General features: G+C 43.8%; 3 protein-coding genes across 3 annotated transcripts in view; 2 read left to right on the top strand and 1 right to left on the bottom strand.

Annotated features, from left to right (window-relative positions):
- Positions 1 to 11,974, top strand: part of kcnb2b (potassium voltage-gated channel subfamily B member 2b) — a gene marked incomplete at both ends in the record, with an annotated part of 83,738 nt that extends 71,764 nt beyond the window's left edge. Inside the window, one exon of the mRNA XM_080855621.1 lies at positions 9,899 to 11,974. Within this exon, the coding sequence (XP_080711747.1) occupies positions 9,899 to 11,974 (2,076 nt within the window). The remainder of the gene's footprint in view (positions 1 to 9,898) is intronic.
- A 6,066-nt stretch (positions 11,975 to 18,040) lies between these two features.
- On the top strand, positions 18,041 to 21,663 carry terf1 (telomeric repeat binding factor (NIMA-interacting) 1; the record flags this gene model as incomplete). The annotated part of the gene is made up of 10 exons (XM_080855381.1): positions 18,041 to 18,227; positions 18,365 to 18,457; positions 18,665 to 18,792; positions 18,905 to 18,991; positions 19,107 to 19,256; positions 19,501 to 19,610; positions 19,803 to 19,841; positions 19,931 to 20,028; positions 20,494 to 20,564; positions 21,505 to 21,663. 10 exons carry the CDS (start codon positions 18,041 to 18,043, stop codon positions 21,661 to 21,663), a joined length of 1,122 nt encoding a protein of 373 aa, XP_080711507.1.
- An 815-nt stretch (positions 21,664 to 22,478) lies between these two features.
- sbspon (somatomedin B and thrombospondin type 1 domain containing) lies at positions 22,479 to 26,905 on the bottom strand (the record flags this gene model as incomplete). Its single annotated transcript, XM_080854915.1, has 5 exons — positions 22,479 to 22,596; positions 23,756 to 23,938; positions 24,523 to 24,601; positions 25,501 to 25,695; positions 26,680 to 26,905. The coding sequence occupies 5 exons, from the start codon at positions 26,903 to 26,905 to the stop codon at positions 22,479 to 22,481; spliced, it is 801 nt and encodes a 266-aa protein (XP_080711041.1).
- Between the last annotated feature and the right edge of the window lie 364 nt (positions 26,906 to 27,269).

Raw genomic sequence — 27,269 nt, 5'->3', positions numbered from 1 at the left:
CATTTGTCCTACTGGTCGGGGATCGAACCGGCCACGCTCCAGTTACCCGCCTGAAACCCTAACCAGTAGGCCACGGCTGCCCCATGGTCAACCTGGCAAGGGTGGTTGTCCAGTAAGCTGGATAGATACGGTGGGTATGGTGGGCAAGGGGAAGGAGCTTTCCCCTTGTTGTGAGGCATAGCCCAGCAGTCTTTGCCATGATCCTCTAAATAGATATAGACTGTAATTAGGCAGTGATGTTCTGTTCTGCATGTTAAGGGTGGAGGTTATACAGAAAACTGTCTGGGTAGGATGGGTTTGGTGGGGGTGTTGGAGGGGGAGAGGGAGAGGTTTTTCCCTGGCCGTGAGAGGCAGTGCTGCAGTACTGCCACAGCCCTCTGAAGCCATGGGGCCGCTTCATTCCCACGCTATTTATTGCTGTGTGTGCGCTGCTTTGGCCTTCAGCTCTCCCACAGGGCACATCCTCCAAGCACCCATGCATATGCACGCGCACACACATACTGACACACACACACACACACACACACACACACACACACACACACACACACACACACACACACACACACACACACACACATATGCACACGCGCACACATACTGACACACACACACACACACACACACACACACACACACACACACACACACACACACACACACACACACACACACACACACACACACACACACACACACACACACACACACCCACACACACACACGTCTCTGCTTCCCCTAGTCCGCTAGCATGTCAGACATGATGGGCAATCTCTCTGCAGCTCTCCATTTCACTAACATATTTGTTCTGTCTTTCTCACTCTCTCTGTTGTCTTTCTCTCTGTTATTCTTTCTCTCCCTCTCAATCTCTCTTTCTGTCTCTCAGGATGAAGAGAGGTTTTTATTTCTCTCTTTATCAGAACATCCCACGCATGACTAAACTGTAGAGATAAAAAAGAAAGAAATTCCTTGGGTGATTCCCTGCCTTTCACACTCGGGGAGGTGTCATGTGTTTGAATGCCTGCTCTCGTTGGCGTGCTCACTCCCGCCCCGCTGGGTGCATATCTGACAGCTCACACAAACAGGTGAGGCTCAGCTTCCCTCGGCTTTGATCGCCAGGTGCATTGTGGGATGCAGGGGGTTCTCCCACATCATTTTTTTTCCCTCATCGTCCTCCTCCTCCTCCTCCTCTTCTTCATCTTTTTCTCGATGTGTTTGCGTTTGTTTGCATGCCAAGTTGCGCTCATCTGGCAGTTTTCTCTCTCTTTCCTTCTCTCTCCCTCGCTCTCTCCTCTCTGTGACATTTTTTGACACACACACAGAGGGTTCCCATCTAACTCCACTGACCTCTGGTTGCCCTGCTGAAACACTCATCCTCACAAGCTCCTACAGTCCTCTGTGGATTTGCCAGCACACAGAGCCAGTGACTGTAAAAAAAAAAAAAAAATAGAGAAAGAGAAAAAAAGGAAATATTACAGTGTGTGTGTGTTTATGCTTCCAGATGAGAATATGTGAATTACTGGCAGGGCTCAGAATCCCCAAACCCCTCCTCTCCTTGCTTGTGATAACTGCAGTCAGTGAAGCACAATGACACGGTGGTTTAGGAAAATAATTAAAAGCTTGGATAAGAAGCCTGTGTGTGTGTGTGTGTGTGTGTGTGTGTGTGTGTGTGTATGTGTGTGTGTGTGTGTGTGTGTGTGTGTGTGTGTGTATGTGTGTGTGTTTGTGTTTGTGAGTTTGACTGTGTAGTGTTAGGTGTGTGGAGAGTGTATTACAGTGAAGTGTGAGTGCATGTATGTGTATGAGATGTGTGTGTATAGTATTTCTAGACAGAGTGGCTGATTGTTGAACAGTCAGTTAACCTAGGGGCCTGCCTAAACAGTCAGTTAACCTAGAGGAGTTTTAGAGGGTTTGAAAGCATCATCGTACAGCTCTAACAGCAAGATTGTGTCTTTCATTTTGGTCGTTTAATACACTTTCTCCATGACTTGCAAGATGTGCAGACAGAAAAAAAAATAAGAATTTACTAGAGATTGAGACACTTCATGTTTAAAGTTTATGTAAACATTTAAAACAGTGATTTTCGATAAACTACTATACATGTATTATATATGTCTTCATATTTTTTAATACACTCAGCTGAGCTTAGTAAATATGGCTCCTCTTAAACCAGTTCAAGAGTGGGGTCCTTTACATTCCCGGGGACGTGTAAGGCCTTTGAACAGGATGACTTTTGAAATATATCTAGGTGGGGTTGGACATCTCCGGAGTCTTCCAGAAGAAGCTTAGGGATAGAACAAACAAAAACAGGCTGTCCTCTCCACCCCGCTGGCAACAGCCTATTGGGGACGTGCCATGTTGATTTATGAGGGTGGGTGAAAGGCCCAGGAGGTGCCTTGCGCCTGAACCTCACGTCCAGATAGCTGCCGAGTGAGGAAGAGGAGTCCCGCTTCGGATGCTGTGTTGGGACTTTGCTTTTTTGTTTTGTTTAATCGGGCCCCTCAGAACCTTGTGATGTGTCACACACCCCGGTGGTTTCACAGACCTGCAGCAGCACAGTGCAGTAGAAGAGCCAAAGCCCCTGAGACGAGACCGAACCTGCCGAGGCCTGAAATCAATACACTCTATGAGAGGGCTGACCTTTTCACATATGAGCACACCTCAGGCACACTGGAGCCCCCTTTCCCACCCTCTTCCATCCCTGCTTCCTGAAATAAAGCCTTTACATATGCATGTGAATGGTGGACTGGTACAACATATTAAAAGAGGACTATAATAGCTATTGTTCCGTTGTGCTGCTTTAAAAGAGGACTCAGGTTAAGAAAACATGCAGAGTTGGTCTAGGATCGAACTTCTTGGATATGATGTTATTCTGGCATTTGCACGTCTTTTCCCAAGTTGTCAATTGATTTGTAGCGGTGTTTTTGCCCGTGGAAAATAACTGTATATACACATACTGAGACTAAACAGTATTGGCAGGGTCAAAATAGCATTTTCAGCATGTTAAATGATATCTAACACCTGGGTCATCACATTTGGAAAGAATATTGCCTCAGGAAATCGATTCTGATTAGCATAGCAACAGTGACGATAACTGATTCAGCAGCAGGAAAAAAAAAATCTGGGGAAAAATTATCATATGTGAGGGATGGCTCAATTAGTTTAGCGCAAATTGATGACGTGAGTGCGACCAGGCAAACTGGATAACCTGAAGGTGCATTGGGCTCGTAAATGCACAAAGTGGTTGATCAATATGGGCTTGGCAGGCTTTACTCTTCCGAGTGTCCATAATGTGATGTGTACACAATCAATAGGCTTCCAGAGCTGACAGACAGGCTCCTGCCGTGTGGAGTGGCCCATTTTTCTCTCCCTCTCCGGGGCCCGCGGCGTACGACATGGGAGGGATGAGACTGTGGGTGATGGCGTGGTCGTCCAGGACCAGGTGACAGGCAGTTCTTAGGAGGGAGTTAGTGTTCCCACGGGACGCATGTGTTTTGGGGAGGGGGGTGACAAGTGAGACCACACACACACTCACACACACACACACACACATACACGCACACACTCAGCTCGGAAGAGAAGTCACACATCAGCATTCGCCATGTTCCTCTCACACACACACACACACACACACACACACACACACACACACACACACACACACACACACACACACAAACACACAGACTTTGCCCAAGGCGTCTGGTGTCACCATTAATTTGTAATTCCAACACAATTTTCATTAATGTGAGTGTTATGACCCGGCCCCAACATAAAATAAAGACAGATGACAGAGTGTTACAAAAAAAAGGCACGGAATGTGCTCACCTGCTCAACACTACAAAATGACCAAAAACCCTCACATCCACATCCAGGAACATCCACAAACGGTTCAAACTGGCTAGCATAACATCGCTTCAAACCAGAGCAGCCCTAGTGTCTAAGCATTGAACACAAAAACACAATTGTCACATCTACTGAACACTAAACCTGCCACAGAAAGTTACCCTTCAGGATGTATCTAGAATGTGCTGCAAGATATCAGTGCACCTGAGTAGAGACGCAAAAAGAACACCTCACCACACCGCAGTCGTAACCGTAAGAAACATGTGCTTATCTTTGGTTTAGTGTCCTTTTGATGTCATCCCAATGGGCATTAAATGCTAAGTCAGCATTCTGTGTGTGTGTGTGTGTGTGTGTGTGTGTGTGTGTGTGTGTGTGTGTGTGTGTGTGTGTGTGTGTGTGTGTGTGTGTGTGTGTGTATGTTTCGGCTTTCGTGTTCAGCCTGTGGAAACGTAGAGTGCTCTTTGAGAGCCCAAGCCCGAGTGTGTGTGTGTCTTACTGTCGTGTTAGTGTCAGTGTGTGTGTGTGCGTGTGTGGCTGCTAACAGGTCATTATCAGGGTGTCTGAGCCCATCAGTGCTCTTCAGGCTATGCTGAGTCTGGTGCCCTGAGGACATGACATGCCAGAGAGAAAAGCCGCAAGCGACAGGTCATAGGTCACTCCTCGTGAGAGAAGCAGATTTCCTATCTGTCTTAACCCCTCACACTTACACAGACACGCACACACACAGTTGCACTCACACTCACACAGACACACACACACACACATACACACACAGTCACACTCACACACACAAATACATCCTCTCTCTCTCTCGCACATACACACACACACACACTCACAGTCACACAAACACTCACACACACAGTCACACTCACAAACACAAACACACACACGCACACAAACACACAGTCACACTCACACACACAAATACATCCTCTCTCTCTCTCTCTCTCGCACATACACACACACACACACACACACAAATACATCCTCTCTCTCTCTCTCTCGCACATACACACACACACACACACACACACTCACACACACACACACACACACACACACACACACACACACACACACACACACAGTTTACTTCTTTATTTGGATTTGATAAATAAGTTCATATCTTGGCAAAATCCAAATTTGGCTAAAAGGAAGTATTAAATTGCATTCAAAGTTTCAGTCCATATTGTGCATCACGGGTAAAGGTGACACCTGCGCTTCCAGATAAAGAGGCTACCTATTAATGCTGACGTTGAGCAGTACTTTGCGAAGTGTTTGGCCCTTTTCTTAGAGAGACCACAGGTTTGCAGGCCTCGCACACACACTCTATGCACATGACCTAAGCTACCAAAGATCAAGGCATACATGAGAAGCCATAGTTGGTTAGAACAGTACTTAAGAGTTGGAATTTTAACAGTTTTGACGCATACCAGGTGTCCATGTAAGCGTCATAAGAGCAAGGTCCGGTGTATTTGCGATGTGCTTAAACGGCAGTTTTCATTGCGTTCCGCTGATCATGGGGAATGGAGAACCAGTGTGTTTTTACTGACACACACACACACACACACATACACACACTCGCTCTCTCTTAATTCAGGCGAGCAGACAGCTCTCGGGTCAGTGTGTGTGCAGCCAGTGTGACTAATGACCACACCAGCAAGAGTGTGAGGGGAGGGAGATTCGTGGTGAGCCTTTGCTTTATTCATCCGCTCTTTCTCATTCTGCTCTGCCACTTTCTGATAGTGTAAGCAGATTGACCCCAGCGAAGAAAAAAAATGAATATTCCCCGCAGGAGAGAAGATAAATGGATGTAGGGGGGTGGGAGGTCTAGGAGTGCTAATGTTAATGTTTTATGTTTTGAAGAGGCCCAAGTCTCTTCTCTTAATAATTCACAGTTTGCAAGTGCAAATTGTTCCAGAAGAAACTTTATTGGTTAATTGCTCCCTCACTCTAACGGTCAGTTGTGATAACTGCTGCTGCTCCACCTGCACTTGGGTGGCTGGGTTCCATCCCTGGAGAGATTGGCTCGGTGCCCCAGACCGATGGGAGCGAGAGGGAGAGAGAGAGGGAGAGGGAGAGGGAGAGGGAGAGGGAGAGGGAGAAAGAGCTGAATGTGTCTCCTGGAGGCACGAGTGCTTATGGGAAAGCCCAGGGGTGCATTTCTGAAAATGCAGTTGAACAACTACCATCGTTCAGTGATAGGGAGACTACTATTTTGATCACTGTCTATCTTAGCTACCACAGTAGTTGCTCAGCATCACTTGCGGTCCTGAATTATTAAGATCAGGGGAATCTGGCAAAGCAGTGTGTCTGGTAGGGGGTGGGTGGGTGGTTAGGGGTGGCGGTCTGGCCTCAATTCGGGCAGATTAGGGTGGCAGGAACCGTTTGCAAACCACTTCCTGTCCCTCTCAGCCACAGATGCAAATCAGGTGGGAGGACAAACTGCCGTAAATTACCTTGTCAACTAATCCCCCTCAATAAAAGAAGGTTAATGTAAGGCCTCTATACAGTGCGTGGCAATAGGGGGACTGCCTTGGACAAGCGGATATTTGCCACTGTTCTACACAAGTGTGTGTGTGTGGGGGGGGGGGGGGTCGTGTGAGATAAGTGTGTGCATATGAATATGTGTTTGTGGATGGTGAGTGGATGGGTGTGGGTGAACATAGGTGTGTCTGGTAGCCAGTGTGTGTGTGTGTGGGTGTAACTGCGTGGGCGGCAAGCTACGTGAGTGGCTATGAGTGTCTGGGAGAGGCACAGAGACACAGAGAGCATCATGGGTAAATGATGCATTGCATAACCCACAATCCAATGAAAGCTCGTTTGAATTAGGGCTATTAGATCACAGACTGAGAACTAATGCTCTGGCAGAGTAGCGGCTGAATACAGCCGGCGGTTGATTCATAGGTGGCTAGCCTTCGTGTGTCCTCGGGTAACCATGACTGCACACTCTCAGAGTAACCTCATTCCTTGCCAGGCAGAGAGAGAAAGAAAGAGAGAGAGAGAGAGAGAAAGAGAGAGAGAGAGAGAAAGAGAGAGAGAGTTGCTAATAGGTTTATGGTAGGCAGAATCCGTTACCATGCATCCTGTCCCATGATCTCTCTTGCAAAGTCTGCCCGGTTACACTGCAACATTTATCTTGTGACATAACCTGCAATCCTACAGATCAAGTTTAGTAGCCTTTAATGCCAGCAATGCTAAGTTTATGCATTCACATTCCATTTGAGTGTTCACATCCTTTACCATACTTTGAATAGCCCTGCCTGTTCTGTGCTAGTAATAGATCTTGAGTGTATCACTGGGTCACACTGCGTCTGTTTTTGTTTGTGTTTTCACATGTAGCGCAGGATCTCTGTTGCAGTTGCTGCCATTAGCATGATTGCTACAGGGCTCACAAGTGCCTGCTGGAATACATTTATGAAGAGGGATATCTGGGTGCAAGATGGCAGCCGTGTCGGGGTCAGGTTGCGTGCCTGCACGGCCTTGCCAACCTAATCCATATAGCCTTCTGACGGGGCTTTATCTGTGGGAGGATGAGGGAGGACAGGACGTGTGCTTGAGGGGCAGGGGTGGGGAGGGGGGGTTAGGGGGTGAAGTGGGTAGTAGATAGAGATAGAGAATACAGGAGGAAGAGAACCCTGACTCACTGTCAAGGTCAGAGCATCCCGAGATGCTCACAGCTAAGTGTGTGCAGTAGTAGTTCACACACACACACACACACACACACACACACACACACACACACACACTAACACACGGCAATCACACAGAGGCCATGCAAGAGATGATTGAGCCGGCTCTCACCTCATAAATATCAATCCGCCCCTCATTTAGCCGGGTGCTGGGCCTGCCACTAGCGCTTCGCTTCATTACCATTAATATGCTCGTGTAACTTTTTCCTCGCTGTCTATCCTCATTCAGCGTAATGATCTGGAGGGGAGTCACACGCACGCTGCCATGACCCTGCCTGATTAATTGGATTTCTATTCTTTTCTCCTTTCCGATTACGAGCGAGCGAACGAACAAACTTGTGGATTAGGATAGGAAAGCATCAAAATGACATTGATGACATTGAAGCGGGAGTCAGGTATTTAGCTGACACATTTATCCCAAAAAAGTTACAGACGACCTTCAGGGATTAGGAATCAAACCTGAGTTTGCAGCACAGTGACTATAATCACCACACCACCACGCCGCAGTAGTCCTAAAGTCTTGAATTCTTAAAGGGGACTTTCTTAATGGCAGTTCTGTCTGTTTTACAATGTCTGTTTTACAATTGCAGTCTTAGTTTATATTCACAATAAATCATGCGTCTACATCGTGAAAGGCCACAGATCTGCTGTATTTCATAGGAGCTGTCTTTTTGAATGCCAGTCTGAGAATGACTAAACAGTTTGATATTTTGATGATGTTTTGATGACAGTTTGAGCCAGCGTTGATGCTGCTGGAATTCGTGTCACTATATATGAGGCCCTGTGTGATGCTGATACCCATAAAATGATGTCTCATGTCAACTTTGCTCGGGTTTCAGTGCAAGAGGAAATGTAACAGAGATCGTCCGGTCCACCAACGGAAGTACAGAAAGCATTCCATATGTCAAGAATCAATATCGCAATATGAGAAACAGGAGCTAAGACATCTACACAAACACATCCACCAAGGCCAAAGAGATACACAACTGAAGAAAATATACAAAATATATAAATAAATAAAATAGAGTGAGAAAACTATGGTCTAAACAGCAAGTCACATAAGTCCAAGTCACCACATTCATCATTGTCTGCCTGAATGTATCTGAACAAAGCTCGAAAATGCTTTTGATCTTACAGAATATCATAGACCTGTGAGTAGCATTGTGTTGTTAGCTGGAGACAATTGAATTATGGTGCACTTCTGCAAAACACTTTATTTGTGTATTTTTTTTTTGCATTTATTTCATCCTAAGTGTAGTCTTTTGTCGGAAGATCCTAGAAGGTAATACCAGACACTGACGTATACGTATATGTCTGAGTGTTTGTGTGTGTGTGTGTGTGTGTGTGTGTGTGTGTGTGTGTGTGTGTGTGTGTGTGTGTGTGTGTGTGTGTGTGTGTGTGTGTGTGTGTGTGTGTGTGTGTGTGTGTGTGTGTGTGTAAAACCTCTTAAATTAAATCAGTATCCCAGATGTTGATCAGTATGCCAGATGTTGTATCTGGGTGACAAGGAGTCTTACATTGCCGTATGACCATCCTTAGCAGACTGTGAGGAGTAAATGAAAGGGGAGGGCTGGGGCTGTAATTTCCTGGCCACAGCTTACATCAAGCGCGTCCACTCAAGGGACTCTGAGAACCAAGCTAGCATAACCCAAGTTGACATTGTCAGATAATGGCTGATCAGGACTTTGCCCAGCCTCCTTTGTTACAGCAGATGAAGGTGATCAGTGATGCATATAGAATCGACCCTTTCCTCCCAGATGACGGGGGAGGCTGGGGTGGGGAGTAGGAGTGGGGGTGGGGGGAAGGCAGTAGCAGATTGAGCAGTAGCAGGAGGTCATGAGGAAGACTGTGAGATACATGGGAAAAAAAGCAAAAAGGGGCTGTCTTAGACCTGCATCGGCAGGATAAAGCTCTGATAGCATCCGATCGATAAGAGCATCAAGGTCTGCATGCGTTACATCCGCTCTCTGTCTCGTTTACGAACACCACTTTCACATTTGCACCACATCATTTGGACACAGACAGTTGTTACTCAGCTGTGTGAGGCATTCATTGAGTTCTATTTATTACCATTAAGAAATCTGCAGGAGCTGAGCAGAGCAGAGATGCTATTCTTTGGCCTCAGACATCAAAAACTATTAACTTTGTTTTGTCGTCCCTGACATTCATACTACCAGCTAATACTGAATGTGCCTTCAGACAAGTCTAATCTTCTGTGGTGCAGCATATCTCGAGTTGACAGGAACATTTGGTTGCAGATATTCAGGGACGCAGTATGTATTGTGCTTCATCATTTTCATTATGTGCTCACAGTGTGTTAACAGCAAAGCTGATTCTTTCCTCTCTTTCTGTTTCAGGTCTTGGCCATCATATCCATTCTCTTCATCATACTTTCAACCATCGCATTGTCCCTTAACACCTTGCCTGAACTACAAGTGATTGACGAATTCGGGCAGGCCAACGATAACCCTCAGCTTGCACACGTCGAAGCTATCTGCATCGCCTGGTTCACCATGGAGTACCTCTTGCGTTTCATGTCGGCACCTAACAAGTGGAAGTTCTTCAAAGGGGCACTGAATATCATTGACTTGCTGGCTATATTGCCATACTATGTGACTATTTTCCTGACGGAATCCAACAAAAGTGTTCTGCAGTTCCAGAACGTGAGGAGGGTGGTGCAGATATTCCGTATCATGAGAATATTGAGGATTCTCAAACTTGCCAGACATTCTACTGGATTGCAATCCCTTGGATTTACACTGAGGCGAAGCTACAATGAGCTGGGCCTGCTAATATTGTTCCTGGCAATGGGGATTATGATATTCTCAAGTTTGGTGTTCTTTGCTGAGAAGGACGAAGATGCCACCAAATTTACCAGCATTCCAGCTTCTTTCTGGTGGGCAACTATCACTATGACAACAGTCGGCTATGGAGACATATACCCACAAACGTTGCTGGGCAAAATAGTAGGTGGACTTTGTTGCATTGCTGGTGTGCTGGTTATTGCCTTACCTATCCCCATCATTGTAAACAACTTCTCTGAATTCTACAAGGAGCAGAAGAGACAAGAAAAGGCGATCAAGAGACGAGAAGCCTTGGAGAGGGCGAAGAGGAATGGCAGCATTGTGTCCATGAATCTGAAAGATGCCTTTGCTCGGAGCATGGAGCTGATGGACGTGGTGGTGGAGAAGGGTGAGGAAAAGTGTATGGATAACCATCTCTCACCAAGCCAATTGAGCATCCCGAAACGCACCTCTTCAGAGATAAGCCTGAGATCGATGGACAAAAAATATCAAGAGCCCATTCCTTTGGGCTCACAAGAGAGCATTCAAAATACCACTCCGCAGCATCTCAACGTGCAGAAACTGGAGGAAATGTACAATCTGATGACCAAGTCACAGTCTTTCTCCAATCTCCACACTGTGCCAGTGATTACTCACACTGAACTTCCCCTGAAACCAGAAGTAGAGCTGGAACTGAAGGTGGTGTTGACCCCCGAGCCGCCCAAGGACAAGCCCGTCACTGAGGTAAGGAGCATATCGAGCGTTGACAGCTTTACGAGCTGCACTAACGAGTTGGGTGAGGGTGACATGTCTTCCACTTCCTCAAACTCCGCCGGGCAGGGGCAGACAAAGCCTCAGAAGCCTCCACTACTGGATCTGAGTCAGCTGACCCCGCCAGAGACAGGGTCCGAGCACACGAGCAGTCAAGGGACCATCCTCGAGGACGGCCTTTACGAGCTTTACCCCACCAACCTGAGCAGTGACACCCTGCTTCTTAGGGAAGAGAGCGAGGAGGAGGAGGAGGAGGTGGACCAGGTTGCCGACAACATCCGGAGCTCCATAAGGGGCACCAAAGTGGTCAAGACGAAGGGTCTCAAAGTCAACTTCATCGAGACTCCAGAGGAGGTGCCCCTGACGCCTCCCAGCACCTGCTCCCCACAGGATATCAGCAGCCGCCTGCTGGAGGTTGACTCCCCCGATGGGGAGCACTCCTCACTTTGCCCCGAATCCCAGCCCCTCCTGGAGTTGCATGAGGAGGAGGAGGAGGAAGTGCTGCCGTTGGGCATTGCAGAGGAAGGAGACCCCCTGGCGACGAAAATGGCCCCCCTTGCGGGGGAGATCATTGAAGATGAAGAAGAGGGGCTTGGGGACTTGACTCCAGAGAACTCTGAGGAGAAGGGGAAGCTGGAGGTGGGGGGCGAGGAAGAAGAGGAGGCCGTGGAGGAGGCCAAGGCGGCCTCCATGGGGGCCTCCTCACACAAAGCTGCCAGGCAAAACTGCACCCAAGGTGTGATGGGCAACGCAGGCGGAGACAACAAAGCCGACAGCAACCAAAGTGGACTCAAAGTGGAGAACCACATGTTTACGCCAGAGATCCATCTCATGCCGGGAGATGGCGAAACGTCCTCTGCTTGTAAAACAAGCATGTGACTATGACAGTGTGGGATATGGATATGCAGCCCCACAAGAGAAACACACAAAGGGACACACAGATGTACTGAAAGTGATATTTTTGCATGGCATGGCAAGTCCCTTTTAACTGTGTCGATGTTTGATATAAATATAATGTGAGACTGCAGTCTGCAGGCAAGACTTGAGGTGTGAGTGGTAGGCCTGAGCGCTCAGGAAGAGCATATCTATCCATTTATGAGGACGTTTTTGATCTAAAAATGTACATTTGAACTTTATGATTTATTTTTTTGTTCTTTTTCTAGAGACTGTGAGAAATGCGCAGAGGGATGAATAAAAAAAAAGAAGCATGCATCTAAAAAAAAGAAATGTAATTTTACGGTGCTTAGTCTGCTGAAAGCGCTCCACTGTATATATAATAGGGTGACAACGGTTGTGGAAACGCCGTGAAAGATAGGACACAACATTTTTTCAAAGGAACATGTGTCGATCACTGAGAAGCTTACAGTCCGAGTTGATAGGGGGGTGGGGGGAAAAGTTGCATAGTAGCGACCTATGAAAACATATCATAACTTTTTGTGGAAATGCAAAATGTGAACCATGATGCAGATACAATGTTTTCTGTTGAGTCATCCATGGATTGTAACGTTATGTGTTTTCGGTTGGCATTATAATTGGTTTTATATCCAAATTAAGAGTCATTATCAATAACTTCAGAACTAAAGACCAGAATTTGCAAGATTGAGAATTAATCCTCCTCTACTGATATAGTGTATTGCATAACATGAACACTTGTAGTTGACAAATACATCATCACTAAGATACGTAGAAGCTTCTATATATTTAGCACATATGAAGTTGGCTGTAGTTAGTAAGTCCTAGATGAATAAACAATGCCAGCTTTAGAAAGTTTGCAGAACCGGCCTAACTTCCGTCTGATAAAAACTTTTCTCATTCTCATTAAAAATAACCCACATGCACCTGACTATAAATCTATCAGTCAGAGGCACATAAATCATAGTAATAGATGTTGAAGCTTTTGTGTGAAGTTGATAGAATCTAACTCCCAAGAGAATGCCACTAATGAATCCAATAGTCCTGGTCGTTAAATCTTGCATATGATGCCGCAGATCTAATTTACTGTAACTACACAATTACCACAGAACAAGGCGTTATTATTCATACTGTCATTAAGACGAACGACGTATTGCTTTTATTTACTAGTGTGCCCTACTGTATTCATGTTCTCCAACCAGAAACAGAAGTGTAGTACTGCATGCAAGTGTTATGTTTTTATTTTCTCATGGTCGGTGTCATTGTATTGTCGTCATGTCCGCCATTACCATACACAGACCAATCCTGTTAGGCATTCATTCAGTTAAGTTATTCAATACCTTTGAGTGTTCAAGATGATTTTCAATCACAGTAGTTTGTTAGATTGTGAATACTGTTGTTACATACGCTCAACTCACTTACAATCAAACTTTAAAACCCAAAGTTTTACCTTTTTCTTCAATGAGTGAGAGTATATATTTAATGTTGCCTTTTATTCCTACACTGCTGGAGAGTACATTTGTATATTTATTTTGCTTTGGCATGACTACGAGTGCTAAAACTGTTTTCCGTATACCGCATGAAAATGAACTGAGCGACGTGAGGGGGAAGTATGTGTGAGTTGAACTAAACATATTCGTTGGTTTTCCCTGTCAAGTAGAGTCGAAAAGTGCAATACAGCATACTGCAATCTATGCATGCCAAGAATTGGGGCACTTTATTTGCAGTCCAGTGACTTTGTAAGTGTACAGGCATAAACAACACTTGTATTTTTCAGAAGATGTATCTTTACTATTTGAAATAATGACGTTACCACTCAACATATGAACTTAATATGAAAACATTTTTCTCCAGAAGGTATATGTGTGGCTGACACAATCATGGATATGCTGTACATGATATCAGTCATCCTCACTTTCAAAGTTAGGATTAATCCAACCAGAAGGGCCTCTTGTAGTTCCCTACAAAAAAGGCTTTCTTAGATTAATATCTGAAAAGAATCTACAAATGACTATTACATTTTAATGATTTAAATGGCCTCACACAAAGTAAGTATTTTTGTTTTGTGAATCAATGTTGACAGTGATTCTATTTTTTCTAAACCAAAATCAAGCACGACCACAATCTCCTGCCATGTGGTGGTTGAAATGACGCGTGTTTTTTCATAAAATGAAAAGGCTACAAGTCACTTGGCTTTGTTCATATAGCACTGTACAGAAAATTCTAATTTTTATAGGATACAAATCAGGTCTTTATGTAATAGATACAAGTAATATAATTGAGTTCTCAGGTTTTCTATAATATTAATGTTCTGCTAGGGTAGAATTCTTATTGTTTTAGTTTTTTCTTTCATTATTTTCAGGTAGCACTGACTCTTTCTTTGTTGTTTCCTTATGTTGTTAAATACTCATTGATGTCTTGGATATCAATGGAGCAGAATCACAAACGTAGCTCCTTCTTACTCCATCCATATCCCTGTCAGAATCAAGGACTGTGAACGAAGAGAAACACAACACTCTGTCCTCATTTGTTTGTGCGCATTGGACAGACAAGTCAGCAGAAGAAAGTGGCTTCATCTTAGAGCGGGGTCTGAAAGAGTCGTGCCGGACAGACAAGTTTCACATTGGTGGCGTTTGCCGTGATTTGTTGTGCATGTCGTCAGTGAGCAAACACAACCCAAAAGAAAAGGATGGACAGAAAATATCACAAGGGCACTGATCAAAGTCTTTCCATGAAGGGGGAAGAATGAGTCTGTTCTGCTCCTCTACACATAGTATTCCATACAATCAAGCAGCCACGGTTGTTAAAACTCCAGTATTATTGATTATTGAAACCTATGAGAATGAATGATAATGGGCTAGTCGAGGTCCTAAGGGAACCCCATCTTTTGCACATACAGCATTTACAAAATCCCAAATAGGACTCGATTTCTTTTCTCCACCAATATACATGTCAACAGTGTTTGTACTAACTGAACTGAACACACAGACAAACAACCTGGGTTGTACGCTTTGATGTTTTGTTATTCGTCCAAATGTGAGGACAAATGTAGGAACAGTTGACTCAAAACCACATATGTGTTTGTTTCTATGCTTATCTGTTTATCACTTGTCTTTTCCAAAGTAAGGTATGATATCTTTCTTTTGAAAACTCTATTTATTTCAGTTTAAAATGTAGTTTCTGTCAATTTTTTCCATTTGTATTTAAAATCTCCATGTGAATATAGAAACATCTCTCATTAAAACAATGGGAAATAGTACACCAATCGGGGATTTGGTTCTGGACGTCTGTCTTTCAGGATGGTAATTGAGTGGACGCTGAAATTAACTCTGTGAGCTAACAGCGCAAAGGACTGCAAAGCATGTCTCTGTCTCTCTCTCTCTCTCTGTCTCTATCTCTTTCTCTCTCATCACACTATCACTTTACGTTGTTAGGACGAGTGTGTGCGATTTTATTTTCTTTGAAAGAAAGGCTATCGTTTCACCATGTTTGTCACCCACCTGTCATAATAGCCAGCCCTCTCATGGTATAACTGCATCATTGCATCCTCCCGAGTCCTCCTGTGTTCTGCCTGTTTTGGGGGTTTGTTTTTTGATTTCTTTTTTGGTTTTAAAAAGGTTTTATCATGTAACTAGGTATCATTAGACAACTTTGCGCATATCAGCATTTGTATGCATGTATTAAACTGTGTGACCACTGAACACTTTGTCATGGTACATGTATGTCAACATTTCTGTAAGATAAACAGCATTGTTCCATAAGTCTACTAGCATATGCAGGATGAAAAATAAACGTGTATATAACTCCTCTCTGTGTGTCTTGTCTTCTTCATTTCAAGTTTGTCTCCATCTCTCTTCTCTGGGCAACTGTGTTCTCTCTGTCCAGTAAATGAATGAATGAATTCATGAATTAATTACCATTTGTAGCATAATTATAAAAATGAAATACACTGCAACTGGAAAGACAAGCAAGTGCTGAGGTTACAGGGTTTAGAGGGAGCACAAAAAGAAAGACAGTGTACTCCTGATTTGACAACAAATGGTCTACTGAAATAAATATTGTTCTCAGATTGTGATCTACAAAATTCACAATGTCAGGCCATGAGTTTTAATAGGCCTTCACATCATCGTGTAAGTTTCAAATGCTTTATATTTAAGGCTGACAACTATCAGTTTGTGGTAAGAGACTGTGAAGGGTGAATTCATGAAGGTTACAGATAAACACAGGTGCAACAAATGTTATCTGCAAATATCACGCAGGGACAAGAATCAAGCGTGTAAAAAAAGAAACGGGGGTGAAAAATAATGTTGTGGCAAATAAAGCTGTTATTATGAGCGTATACAAGTTCTTAATTAGCACAGACATGAGGGATGTGTAGATTTTTTCATTTGCTTCCTCACACTTTAGTTTTGAGCGCTTGCTCAAATTTTCCTCTGCTTGGTCTCTCTACAAATTCTCCTGAATAAAAACTGCATTTTTCCACAGGAAATATATCATGGATATAGGCTTGATTAGACGATCGCCCTGTGTGACACCAGAGACGGTTCATTTTACAGTGATTTCCTGTATCAGTTTCACATGGTTTTCGCCACTGCTTTTGCCTCTCCGTTTAGGAGATTTGCGGCAGGTCCTGTGTCTATTCACTAGGAGAAGTGACCTTGAACCACAGATTATGAGAAATTCTTCCACCCCACAGTCACCAAAGTAAATATTGGACTGGTAGTTCACAAGCCACATATTTCCCTGACATTCTGACATTAAATTTAGGAGAAAATTAACTTTGTTCTCAGCAACACGCTCTTACAAGATCAAATTGAGACGAGAATGGAGGAATCAAGGACAGGCATACATAAGAAATTAGATGTGATTGCTCACTCACACATCATTTTTAAAGTATGTCAATTACTGATGACACAACAGATATGCTACTTAACAGATCTATACAGCGTATCAGAAATGAATGAAGGACTAAATCAAAAACATTAATTCTACTGTATGCATCAGTGAGGCAACAAATAACTATGTGGGTCCACTAATTTCATTCATTCTATTATGCCTCATCTTCATTGATCCCAACTAAAACTTCATTAAAACTTGGGAGTTTTAAACCTGAAGACCAACTTAATTTCTCTGAGCATGTGGCTTCTGTTTTGAGGTCTTGTCGGTTCACACTCTATAATATTCTGAAGATCAGACCCCATACCTATCTAAGTTTTTGAAAATGCAATTTTTAATGGACCTGCCTGCATGTGTAGTGAGACTATTGCAGATGATGGCATGTTTGGTCTTTGATCAGCCAAACAGGACACATGTAACTCCTCTGCTGGTCACCCTTTATTGGCTCCCTGGTACCCTCCATTGGCACGGGCTCACTGTAACTGCTGGAATTGAATTAAATTCACTCAATCTCACCTAGGACAGCCACTGGATTGGCACTAGACTATTTTAAAGCCATGATTCAGCTCTATTCCTCCTCTTGGCTCCTCTGATGAGCATCTGTTGTCTTCGCCCTCCCTCAACAAAAACAAATCACAGTCATATTTTGTTTAAGGCATTCTTTATAAATATAATAATAGTTTTGGTTTTCGGTATTACTATATACTATTTTCATATTTGTATTACTTTTTTATATCTGATATTTTTGGACAAACGTGTCTTCTAAATACTGTAACTATTTATTGAAACTATCACATTTTGCTAAGCAACAACTGTAGGTAAATACTCTAAATAATGTTTTAATGAGATTTTAAAATAAGTGTTATAGTTGATCTACAGATAACATTTTGCTTCGGTTCTTGCACTGACTTGTTATATCCCACGGGTACATCCAAATTAACTTGATGCCACTTGTTCTCTCCGAGTAAACAGCCCCGTTTCAGAAGTAATAGCACACAGTGTTAATACTCCGAGCCGCTAGGTGTCATCGGTAGGGGAAATTACTTCCTTTCAGCAATGCAAATGAAAGCGCGCGAAAACAGTAGGCCTACATTGTTTACATCCTGTAACGTTAGTTAACTTTTATGTGTATGCAATATGAATGGGAACATAGCATCACAGAGTATAGTGACAACAACAAGCACGACAGATGAAAATGATTCCTTTTCCGACGTAGATTGCCTGGTTAAATCATGGATGATAGATTATTTGTTTCTCTCCATAACTCGTCATTTCAAAGAGAAGAACTCCGAAGAGTTCGTGAGAGAAGTGAGGTCATTCGAAGGCAAGTAAAGCCAAAGTCCTTATAGGCGGTTAAGAACCAACTGACTGACTGTTAAACGTTATCTCATGCATATCTTTGTTGATTTGTTTAAGGATCACTTTGTGGTCAAACTTAATTATACTGTGATTTACCCACAGCTATGATCGACGGGCTCGAATTGGAGGACCATCAGATGAAGAAAAAATTAGTCTGTGGTTTTCTTGCGAGAGTCATGGACGCCAAAAACTTGGGTAATGTTAACATTAGCTAAAATAAGACTGCTATAGTTTAACGTCAATTTGATTTAATGTACTTACTTCCTTGGAACAGCGACAATAATATGGCTCATGTTGGTATAGGCTATTACTTCAGTTAGTGTGTGTTCATTTGTAAAATATTGTGTGTGTGTGTGTGTGTGTGTGTGTGTGTGTGTGTGGGCTCTCATGTGTTGTGCTCAGATGTCAGATACACCCATGATGAAGTAGTCACACCACTGATGTCAGCTGTAACAGTTTGGAATGCCATGGACGAAGTTGTGGCAGATGCTAATCTTCACCAGACCGTCAAACGTCTGCTCTTCGTTCAGGTTGGAACCCTGCAAAACATAATAATAATTATTAAAAAGAATAATTTAGCCATGGTCTCTATAAAACCTTAACTTCACTATAGTCTGTTGATGTGGTACCTTTTCCTTGTAGTCTGTCGGCGTGTGTTTGGAGAAGGGAATGCCGTCAATAGCCAAGAATGCTTTGCAGTGGCTCGAGCGAGAATGTGATGTTCCAGAGGTTAGTAGCACTCTGTCTATGCCTTCGCCTCATCTCAGCAGTACTAGATGTCGTTCACAACGCCAATGATTGTTGTCTTCTTTCTCTCTTTTTCTGTTTTCTCATCTGTCTGTAGAAATTACAAATGAAACTCGCCTCTATAGTAAGTGCTAAGAATGCTGATGATCCGTACCTCACCAGCTTCAGTTTTGCCCGCCTGTTGGATAAAATACAATCATTCCTTGACTCTATTCTTGAAGAAAACCCATCAAACTTTCTGCTGCAGGTATGTTAAGGTTGTTTTGTAAGACATAGTTGTGTAACATTGTTTTACTGAAGTTTACAACTCAGTAGGACGAAGTAAGATGTTTGTATTCCCCTTTTAACACCCAAGGCTATGTCCAGATACCATAACTGATTCATTCAGAAAAGTAAACTATAGATGATCATATCGATTTTGGCTTGTTTGTTTTTTCTTTTCTTAAAGGATAGACAAATGTATTAAAAATACATCTCTGTTTATTTATCAGGCAGGCTCCAAGGTGGTGCATGCCCGCCAGGAGAAAGACAAACCACAGGTCCAATCCCAAGAGCTGGAGGAGAGTGCATGTACAGAGCAATCCACAGACCAGCCAACACAGTATGACATTTCTGAAGTCTCTCTCGTTTCTCCTGTAGAGGCGTTCCTTAAGCCTGGCCCTTAGTTTGTCTCGTTTTGAACTTAATTGATTTTCCATTGCCATCAGAAATCATTATCCAAGGGATTCCTTGGCCAGAAAATCTGAGAATGAGACATTTCTTAATTCTTTCTATCAAACTTGTTCCCAAACAGGAATGAAGATCTTTCCTTGCATTCAAAGCTCAGTATGAGGTGAGTGCTGCCTCCTATACATCATATTTTTGGGGTGTATAAGGAATGCCATTTATGCTATAATGTGTGTGTGTGTGTGTCTTTGGCAGACCTAAGAAGAGACTGCTTGCGAAGCGTAGTGCTCAGCCCTGGATACCTGACTCTGCCGAAAAGCCCTCAGTGGTGAACTACAAGGAGTCCAAATTAAGTATGATGGTCTTTTAGCTCTTGTATTTTGTGTTTTAAAAATGCTTTGTTTTAGTTCTAATTAATTCATACTGGAAATGTTTCTGATTCATGTTCATTCAGGAGTTCATCATTGGAATTACAGACAGGGAAAACGTTTATATTTTACCTGCAGAATACAATTTTTGTTGTGGGGTTAGGTGGACCTTCACTTTTTGCAACTAATGCTAAATAGTCATCCATTAATCATAAGCAAAGGATATATATGTTTACATCAGAAACATAATTTCTACATAAGCCTTGTATGTATCCTTTAATAGCATCTCTTTTACTAGAGGAATGCATTGCATCTATGACCTGGCTCCTAACTGGAGGGAACACCATGGCGCTGCTGGTTTTGTTGGTACAGTTGTATCAGATGATCTGCTGCAGTAGGTGCTGTGGCAATAGAGTTTTCAATAACCAGATTGACTTGTCACTCCTACAGAAGTTAGCCGGCTGTCCGGCAGAAACACTCCACCGGCGCCCATGGACACCACAGTGATGAGATCCAAGAGGGTGAGTGTTTTATTCCCTTATTTCATCTTCTCACGTGCATAGTTGTGGCTGAGGGCCAGACTGAATAACATGATGCCTTCAGTCAGTTTCCCCAGATCACAGGTAATGGTGCAGTGGGATGTTTGAACAAAAATAGGGATTTTCAGAATTTTCTGCTATTAAAAGGGTGACCTTTTCACATCTTGAAATGTGAGATTACGCTCATTAACCTAAAGGTAATTTTGGTTAATTTTGGCAGTAATTGTAAGGCATTGTGCTCATGACTTATACCTGGCAAACCATGGCACTACCGGTGCCCATACAGGCCTGATCCATGTTAGTCAGGTGCCATGCATTTATATGCGTACTTTAAAACCATAAGAAACAGACATTCTGCCCAAGAGGCCTCATTATTACCCAACAGAAACAAAATTGCGTAAAGATTTTACACAAACACAAATAAAAACACAACCCTGCAAAAGGTGAATACATTTTCACATTGAAAATATGGAAATACCTCACAGGTCGAAAGTTCTGTGATACCACTGATGAGGTTGAATCTGAATCAGGGTAAATAATGTAGGTGGACTAACTAACTACAGGTAGATTAACTTCAGTGAAATACCTAGTTGGAAAATCACTACCTTTAGGAGATAGTGCCCTAGAAAGGCCACTGCTAACAGTACGACAAGAGGCCAACCTGACCATACAAACAGAAACGCCCCTGCTAACAGTTCGACTAGAGGCCATCCCCACCATATGAACTGAAACGCCCCTGTTAACAGTAAGACTTAAGGCCAACCTGACTAGACAAACTGAGAGTACGTCTGTACAAGCCAAACTAACTTAAGTTATCTAACTAAACCGAAGTGAATGTTTAGAAAGCCAAACTTCTGTGCATGTTTTAACTGACGAGGTTAATGTATGTGTAAATGCCTAGCTGTAGTTGGGTTTTCCTCAGATGTGGACGAGTGACGAGGACGGCTGTCTGAAAGCCGGAGTGCGGCAATACGGAGAGGGGAAGTGGGCGAAAATCCTGCAGGAGTACGACTTTGGCAGCCGCACCTCCATTATGCTCAAAGACCGATGGCGGACACTTAAGAGACATCACCTAGTCTAGCGAACTATTGACAGCCACTGTAGCAATGGTGACCTTTCTTGTATATTTAGATACGCAAGATGTTAAGTTTAAGTTACATGAACAATTAAATGGTATTTATTTTTCTAGAATATGTCATATTGAATTTGGCTGCAGGTAGATGCTACCAGTGAAATAATGAAATAATGGGGAGGGGGGGCTGGACTCTGTAAAACAGATCAGCTCGTATTGCATAATTATAGTTGTAAATAAAATGTAATACAAACAATAACATGCTCAACAGTTTGTTCCAAATTGAATGTTTAGTATGGATTCCTTGTAAACTCCATTGATATCTTAAAATAATTATAAATCCTAAATAGATCCAGTAGAGGGCACTCTTCATGCAAAACACACAGCCACAAATTGTATTTAATTTGGTTTGCATATAAAGACATCAGACAGGACCACATAGACCGTAAATATTAAAAACAAACATTTTAATCGATTTTCTTATAATTACAATTTATGCATTTGTGACTTTAAGCGCCTTAAGAACCCTAAGAATGTAGTGTTGGTGCTCAAAGTGAAATCTTACATCTGGCAAGGCCTTATACATTGTGCTTACCTATGCACACAGCAGACATAAGCAGTTAAGTCAGGCATCTTTATGATCGCTTGGTTGATGTGTAAAGAGACCTAGATGTTTTGAGGTCTTTAGAGACTAAGTTTATCAGGCTGTGGGGTCAAGGGGGGTGGGTGAAGCATAGGCAAACCCTCAACATTACACAGGTGAACAGTCTGCTGTAAACCGAGCCCAGGTGTGAACGGAAGGCCTGTCCGTGCCCTGCTTCTTGTCAGATGAACACAAAGCTGTGCACTTGGGGGCAGGAGCAGTGCTGCAGCCTCTGCACCTTCTTCCAGGTCCCCCTGCACCGAGGGTTCCCCATGGCCTGCCAGGGAAGCAGTTCATCCCTGGTAAACAGAAACAAATAAGTAAATATAAACAACAGATACTTTGTAGTCTCTGCAATAAGTCTCGAACACTCTGCCTTTTCTTCACAATCTTCAAAGTGGTACAAGGCATTAATTTATATCGATCGTGAGCATTGTCCGTTTTTGTTGGGATTAATTGGCAAGGCTCAGACAGTTTATGGACAGTGCTCAGTATTCACTTGGATCAATGAACATAGCATACACATCATCCCCTTTGGATGCCCACCCGAGTAACCCTCTGGAAAAGGCCTTATGATCCATATAAGATCGGGGTGGGGTGGGGTGGGGTGGGGGGCGTTGGGGGAGAAGGAGAAACCATCCGGTTGTTGTTAGTTCACCGTAGTGTGTATTTGTGTTCATGCATTATCATTCTCAAAACTAATAGTATGCAACAAGTTTTTGAACCTTAAAGCTGCGAGTAGTGATATATACATATGTGTGATGTAGTGAAATGCATGTTTGGTTATATAAGGCTAGGGGTTAATATTAAGATGCATTACGACTTCCACTATAAGTTGGGGGGGAAATGTAGATTTTCGCCTGTGTTTCTTGCAGCACTGAGACCTTTTACACATCGACACACATTTCAGTCGAACCTCGGACTGCCTAGTCTTTCAAGAGATAACTCTCAGATGTTTAGAGGTAGAGGTCGTCCTCACGGTGAGGCGAAAGGGGTCCAGCCTGGTGACCGCAGTACAAAGGCATGTCTGTGAACGCTTCTTCAGGCCTGACCCTGTGTCTCAAGGTGACCTGTTTGCCTTTTCACACTGACACTTGAGCAACTGGAATGAGTCCGGGCGAGTGTGTGTTTGCTGGAATTGTAAAGGACTGACCAAGCTAACCATTAGCTATTGCGATCTTCCGTGTCCTTTCTTTGAAGAGCCTTGTCCACACATTTGTAAACTACTGATTGCACAAGTCTCACCAACCTCTGATCATTAGCTCAGGAACTGCTGAAAGCGGCCTTCAATTTGAGACCCCGTCTACAAGAGTGTTTTGAAAATTACATTCCTTTGAAAATGAAAACGACTACGTTTTGAGAACTCTGCATCTGCACAGAAATGCAAAAAAAAAAACCGAGCGAAATCACTGTTCTTTGTTGAACCTTCCATGACACCGTAGTTTGGGTCAGTAGTACCTGTCTGCGTTGTTGCCGTCTCCCTGGCAACTGCGGCTGCCGTTGACCGCGTGCATAGCTGGGGGTTGGCAGGTGACGCACACAGTGAAGCCTTCCCTCAGGTACTGCATCCAGCGGGTGTAGGGCCGGTTCTCCACCATGCAGTGCGGCGACAGCGTCTCCATCTTAAACTCCATGCAGAACCTGATGGGGATGGGAGGGGTAGGGGGACAGTGTGTTGAGTTAATCTGTGTCTGGTCGTCCAGGCTAGCCCTGTTTGGTAAGACTTTAAAGCGGGAGCCCTCCTAATTATTATTATTATGGTCTAAGAGCTGTGAGGCTTTATTCAAAAGGATCTGATGGTGTAAGACAAAGCTTTGAAAATCAGACACAAGCCCCAGCAACAAAGAAGCTCCGGAAACACTGTTTACCCAGACTCTTTCACAATGCCTAAGACCCTTCAGCTGTGTTTGCAGCCCCACCGATTAAAGCAGCACTACGCTGATTAAAGCAGTCACACATCAATTAAAGCGGCTTGGGCTTAAATGCTCCATCGTCCACGCCAGGTGTCCCACCGTTTCGGTTTCGTGTTAGTCACATTAGCCTCTAATATTGTACCATGTGTTCTCAATACATCCAATTGATTTTTGTCGCTGAAGGCTGATTATGAATCGATAGGTTAATGCCCTATGGGCATGGTCCATTTTAAATCGGATATTGAAAGCAATGTGTATAAACATGATATGTGACTGTTAAAGAATGGGTTAAGTGCTTGTGATTATTCCTACCCAGAATCCATTGGGTCCCCGTAGAGGCTGTGTTTTGTCCGCTCTTTGCCATACTCCATTGTTGTGATGAGTGCTGGACCTGGCATGAAAACAGCATTCATATTCCTCACTCACTCAGTCACAGTCATTAAAGGCAAAGTCCCTGAATACCATAGACTCATGGTTGCATGTCTACTTACAGTATTGCAATACAAAATGACAAACAGACCAGAAGTCAGGTTTGGACTATTGGATGTGTGGATATGAGAGGTATACATTATAAATACATTACACCCTGACCATACAGGCAATCAATATGACTTATTCAATCCAACGCAAGAGCAGGACTGATTTTGGGCTGGAACAAACTGATTTGGGAACAGGAGAAAGACCTGACGCATGGGACTCTTTTGTTCCTAAAATACAGAATGTTATTCATGTTGTGGCAAGAGTGGCAAGAAATAACCCATGCTTTACATAGATTGGTGGGTTTTATGCATGGCATATTTTCATGGGAGCAGGCAAGAGTGGAACAGAAAAACCCATCCTGTGTAAAAGTCCACCTGCAGGATTTTGCGAGCGGGATCGGGACAAAATATGACAACGTTTTCATGGAGAGTGACAGGATCTTGTGGGAGTAGGACTAAAAAAATCCATCCTGCACAGCCTCAGAACTCTACCTTTAAACTAACTATGATGTAATCATGAAATCAGACAAACTGCAGTGTCCCTCTGTGACCTGGCGTGAGGTGATTTCCTTGCGTCTCAGCACAGTGTTGCCCCGGGGGGGTAATCATCTTACGTGGTTTAGTGGCAAACATAGATAAGGTAACTCAGAGTAAGTGGTAAACCCCCTAATAAAAGAGCCCTCTGGCGTTGTTATGCTAGGAAAATGAACCAATGGGGGTTCTTTTATTCGGAGGTTTACCACTTACTTATCCAGGTTTGTCACTAAACCACGTAAGACAAATACCCCCCTGGTGTGTGTGAGGTGTGTACCTTGCGTCTGAGCGCAGTGTTGCCCCTGGTGGGTCTGGAACTCCATGCAGCCGGCCTGCTCCTCGAGGGGCGGGCAGGCCTCGCCGCTGTTGCTGGGCTCCCTTTCGATGTGGCGCCGCCGCACCCTGAACGAGCGTTGGCATGGCTTGGCACAGCCACTCCAGTAGCTCCACTCGCTTACCACGCATGACTGAGCTGCCAGGGTTCACACACACACACACACATATCACAGAGTTTCATTTAATAACTGCAATGACATGACTCGACTTTCATTAACTGAGACATCATGGACAGGTGACTGACAAGCATATCCTCCTGTGGCCTCTCTGTGTGTTTGCTCGTTTGTATTTTTGTTTTGGCTCAGGTGTGAGATGAAGGCCTCATGCACACCAGACGCCTCTGGTCTGAATGATCCATGATCCCGTGGGTTAATTTGCTCAAATTATTTGCTGACATGTCTTTTAGCTTTATGCTTTTATGTATTTATTTATTTATTTTTGTGTAGAAACACAATGCAAGACAAAAAGAATATATATCTAAATGTCAAAATAAATAAGCCGTCTAAACTTTTTTTTTCTTTTTCTAAAGGAGTTATTCACAGTAGAGGGTGTGTAACGGAGTTATTGCTAGAGGGTGTGTCTGAGCTGTGTCTCATCTCCATCCCTGAAAACATTTGTAGAGATGGCCAGACCTGACTGGTGGAATATTATCAAGGGCTCAACTGGAGGGTCAAATCAAGAGAGTCTCTCAACAGTTTTTTTCTTTTTTTTGTAATCCTCAACGACGTTTAATCTCATTTGTACTCAGATGGCTCATTATGCTTTTACTAATCTTTGAAGTGAGCCAGTCATTCATCCATTCACGGAGAAGAGTTTAAGATGATCCTGGATTTCACATTACATTAGCTTAAAACTGCTCTCACAAACATGGGAGTTTGCACTGATTTAAGCACCTCACAGCTTGTTTGGTCAGACTGCATTTCTCAAAGCACAAATTAAACTTAACATGAGAACTTGGACTGCGGGGTTGAAGTGCAAACATGCATGGCATGACTGGTCAGACACGCCACATTCCTTACCAGCGCAAAAACGTCAACTACATTTGCTCAAGCAGGGGCTTAGAATGCAGTAGCAGACACGTGTTACTTTTTAGAGGCTCGGTCTGACCCCTTCAGCTCACCTGGGCACTCAGTTGGGTAGTCGAAACAACAGTCCCTGGTCCTCTGGCAGCCCTCGTCACAGTAACACGACCCGTAGACACGGTCCATCCTCCAGTCGGTCGTCTTGCAGGTGAGGTCTGTCCCCCGGCAGCACTTCCCTGAGCATCCCCCCTCCACCAAGTGGTATATTCCAAACACGGTTGCCACCACCGCCAACCCAACCCACTCTGTCGCTGCCACCTTCATTGTGTGTCTCTAAGTCCTTAAACAAACACACACACACGCACCTTGTGTTTTCAGGTGCTTCTCAAGCGGATGAGTGTTACTGGCCGTGCAAAAGCCCCTTCGCTGAGCCGTTGGGGACCCCTTTACACACCTTGGCCATCTCCCATCCCGGCAGAGTGGTGTTTAGCGCTCCGGTAATGCAGGCGTGGTTGTCCCTGCTTCTTTCTCTGGATTCCTTGTGAGCTGAAACTCAACCACAGCCGATCCTCTTGTCTCACACAGAGAGACAGGTCTTCACGGAGCGGCCGGGCGGAAGAAAAGGGCCATTCTGTGGCCGATCACAGCAGAGGGATTGTGTGTGTGTGTGTGTGGCTGGCTCCTGCCT

The sequence above is a fragment of the Sprattus sprattus genome (assembly GCF_963457725.1).
Source record: "Sprattus sprattus genome assembly, chromosome: 17".
Classification (NCBI taxonomy): Eukaryota; Metazoa; Chordata; class Actinopteri; order Clupeiformes; family Clupeidae; genus Sprattus; species Sprattus sprattus.
Note: the sequence above shows the minus strand (reverse complement) of the source record. Positions and strands in the feature narration are given on the sequence as shown.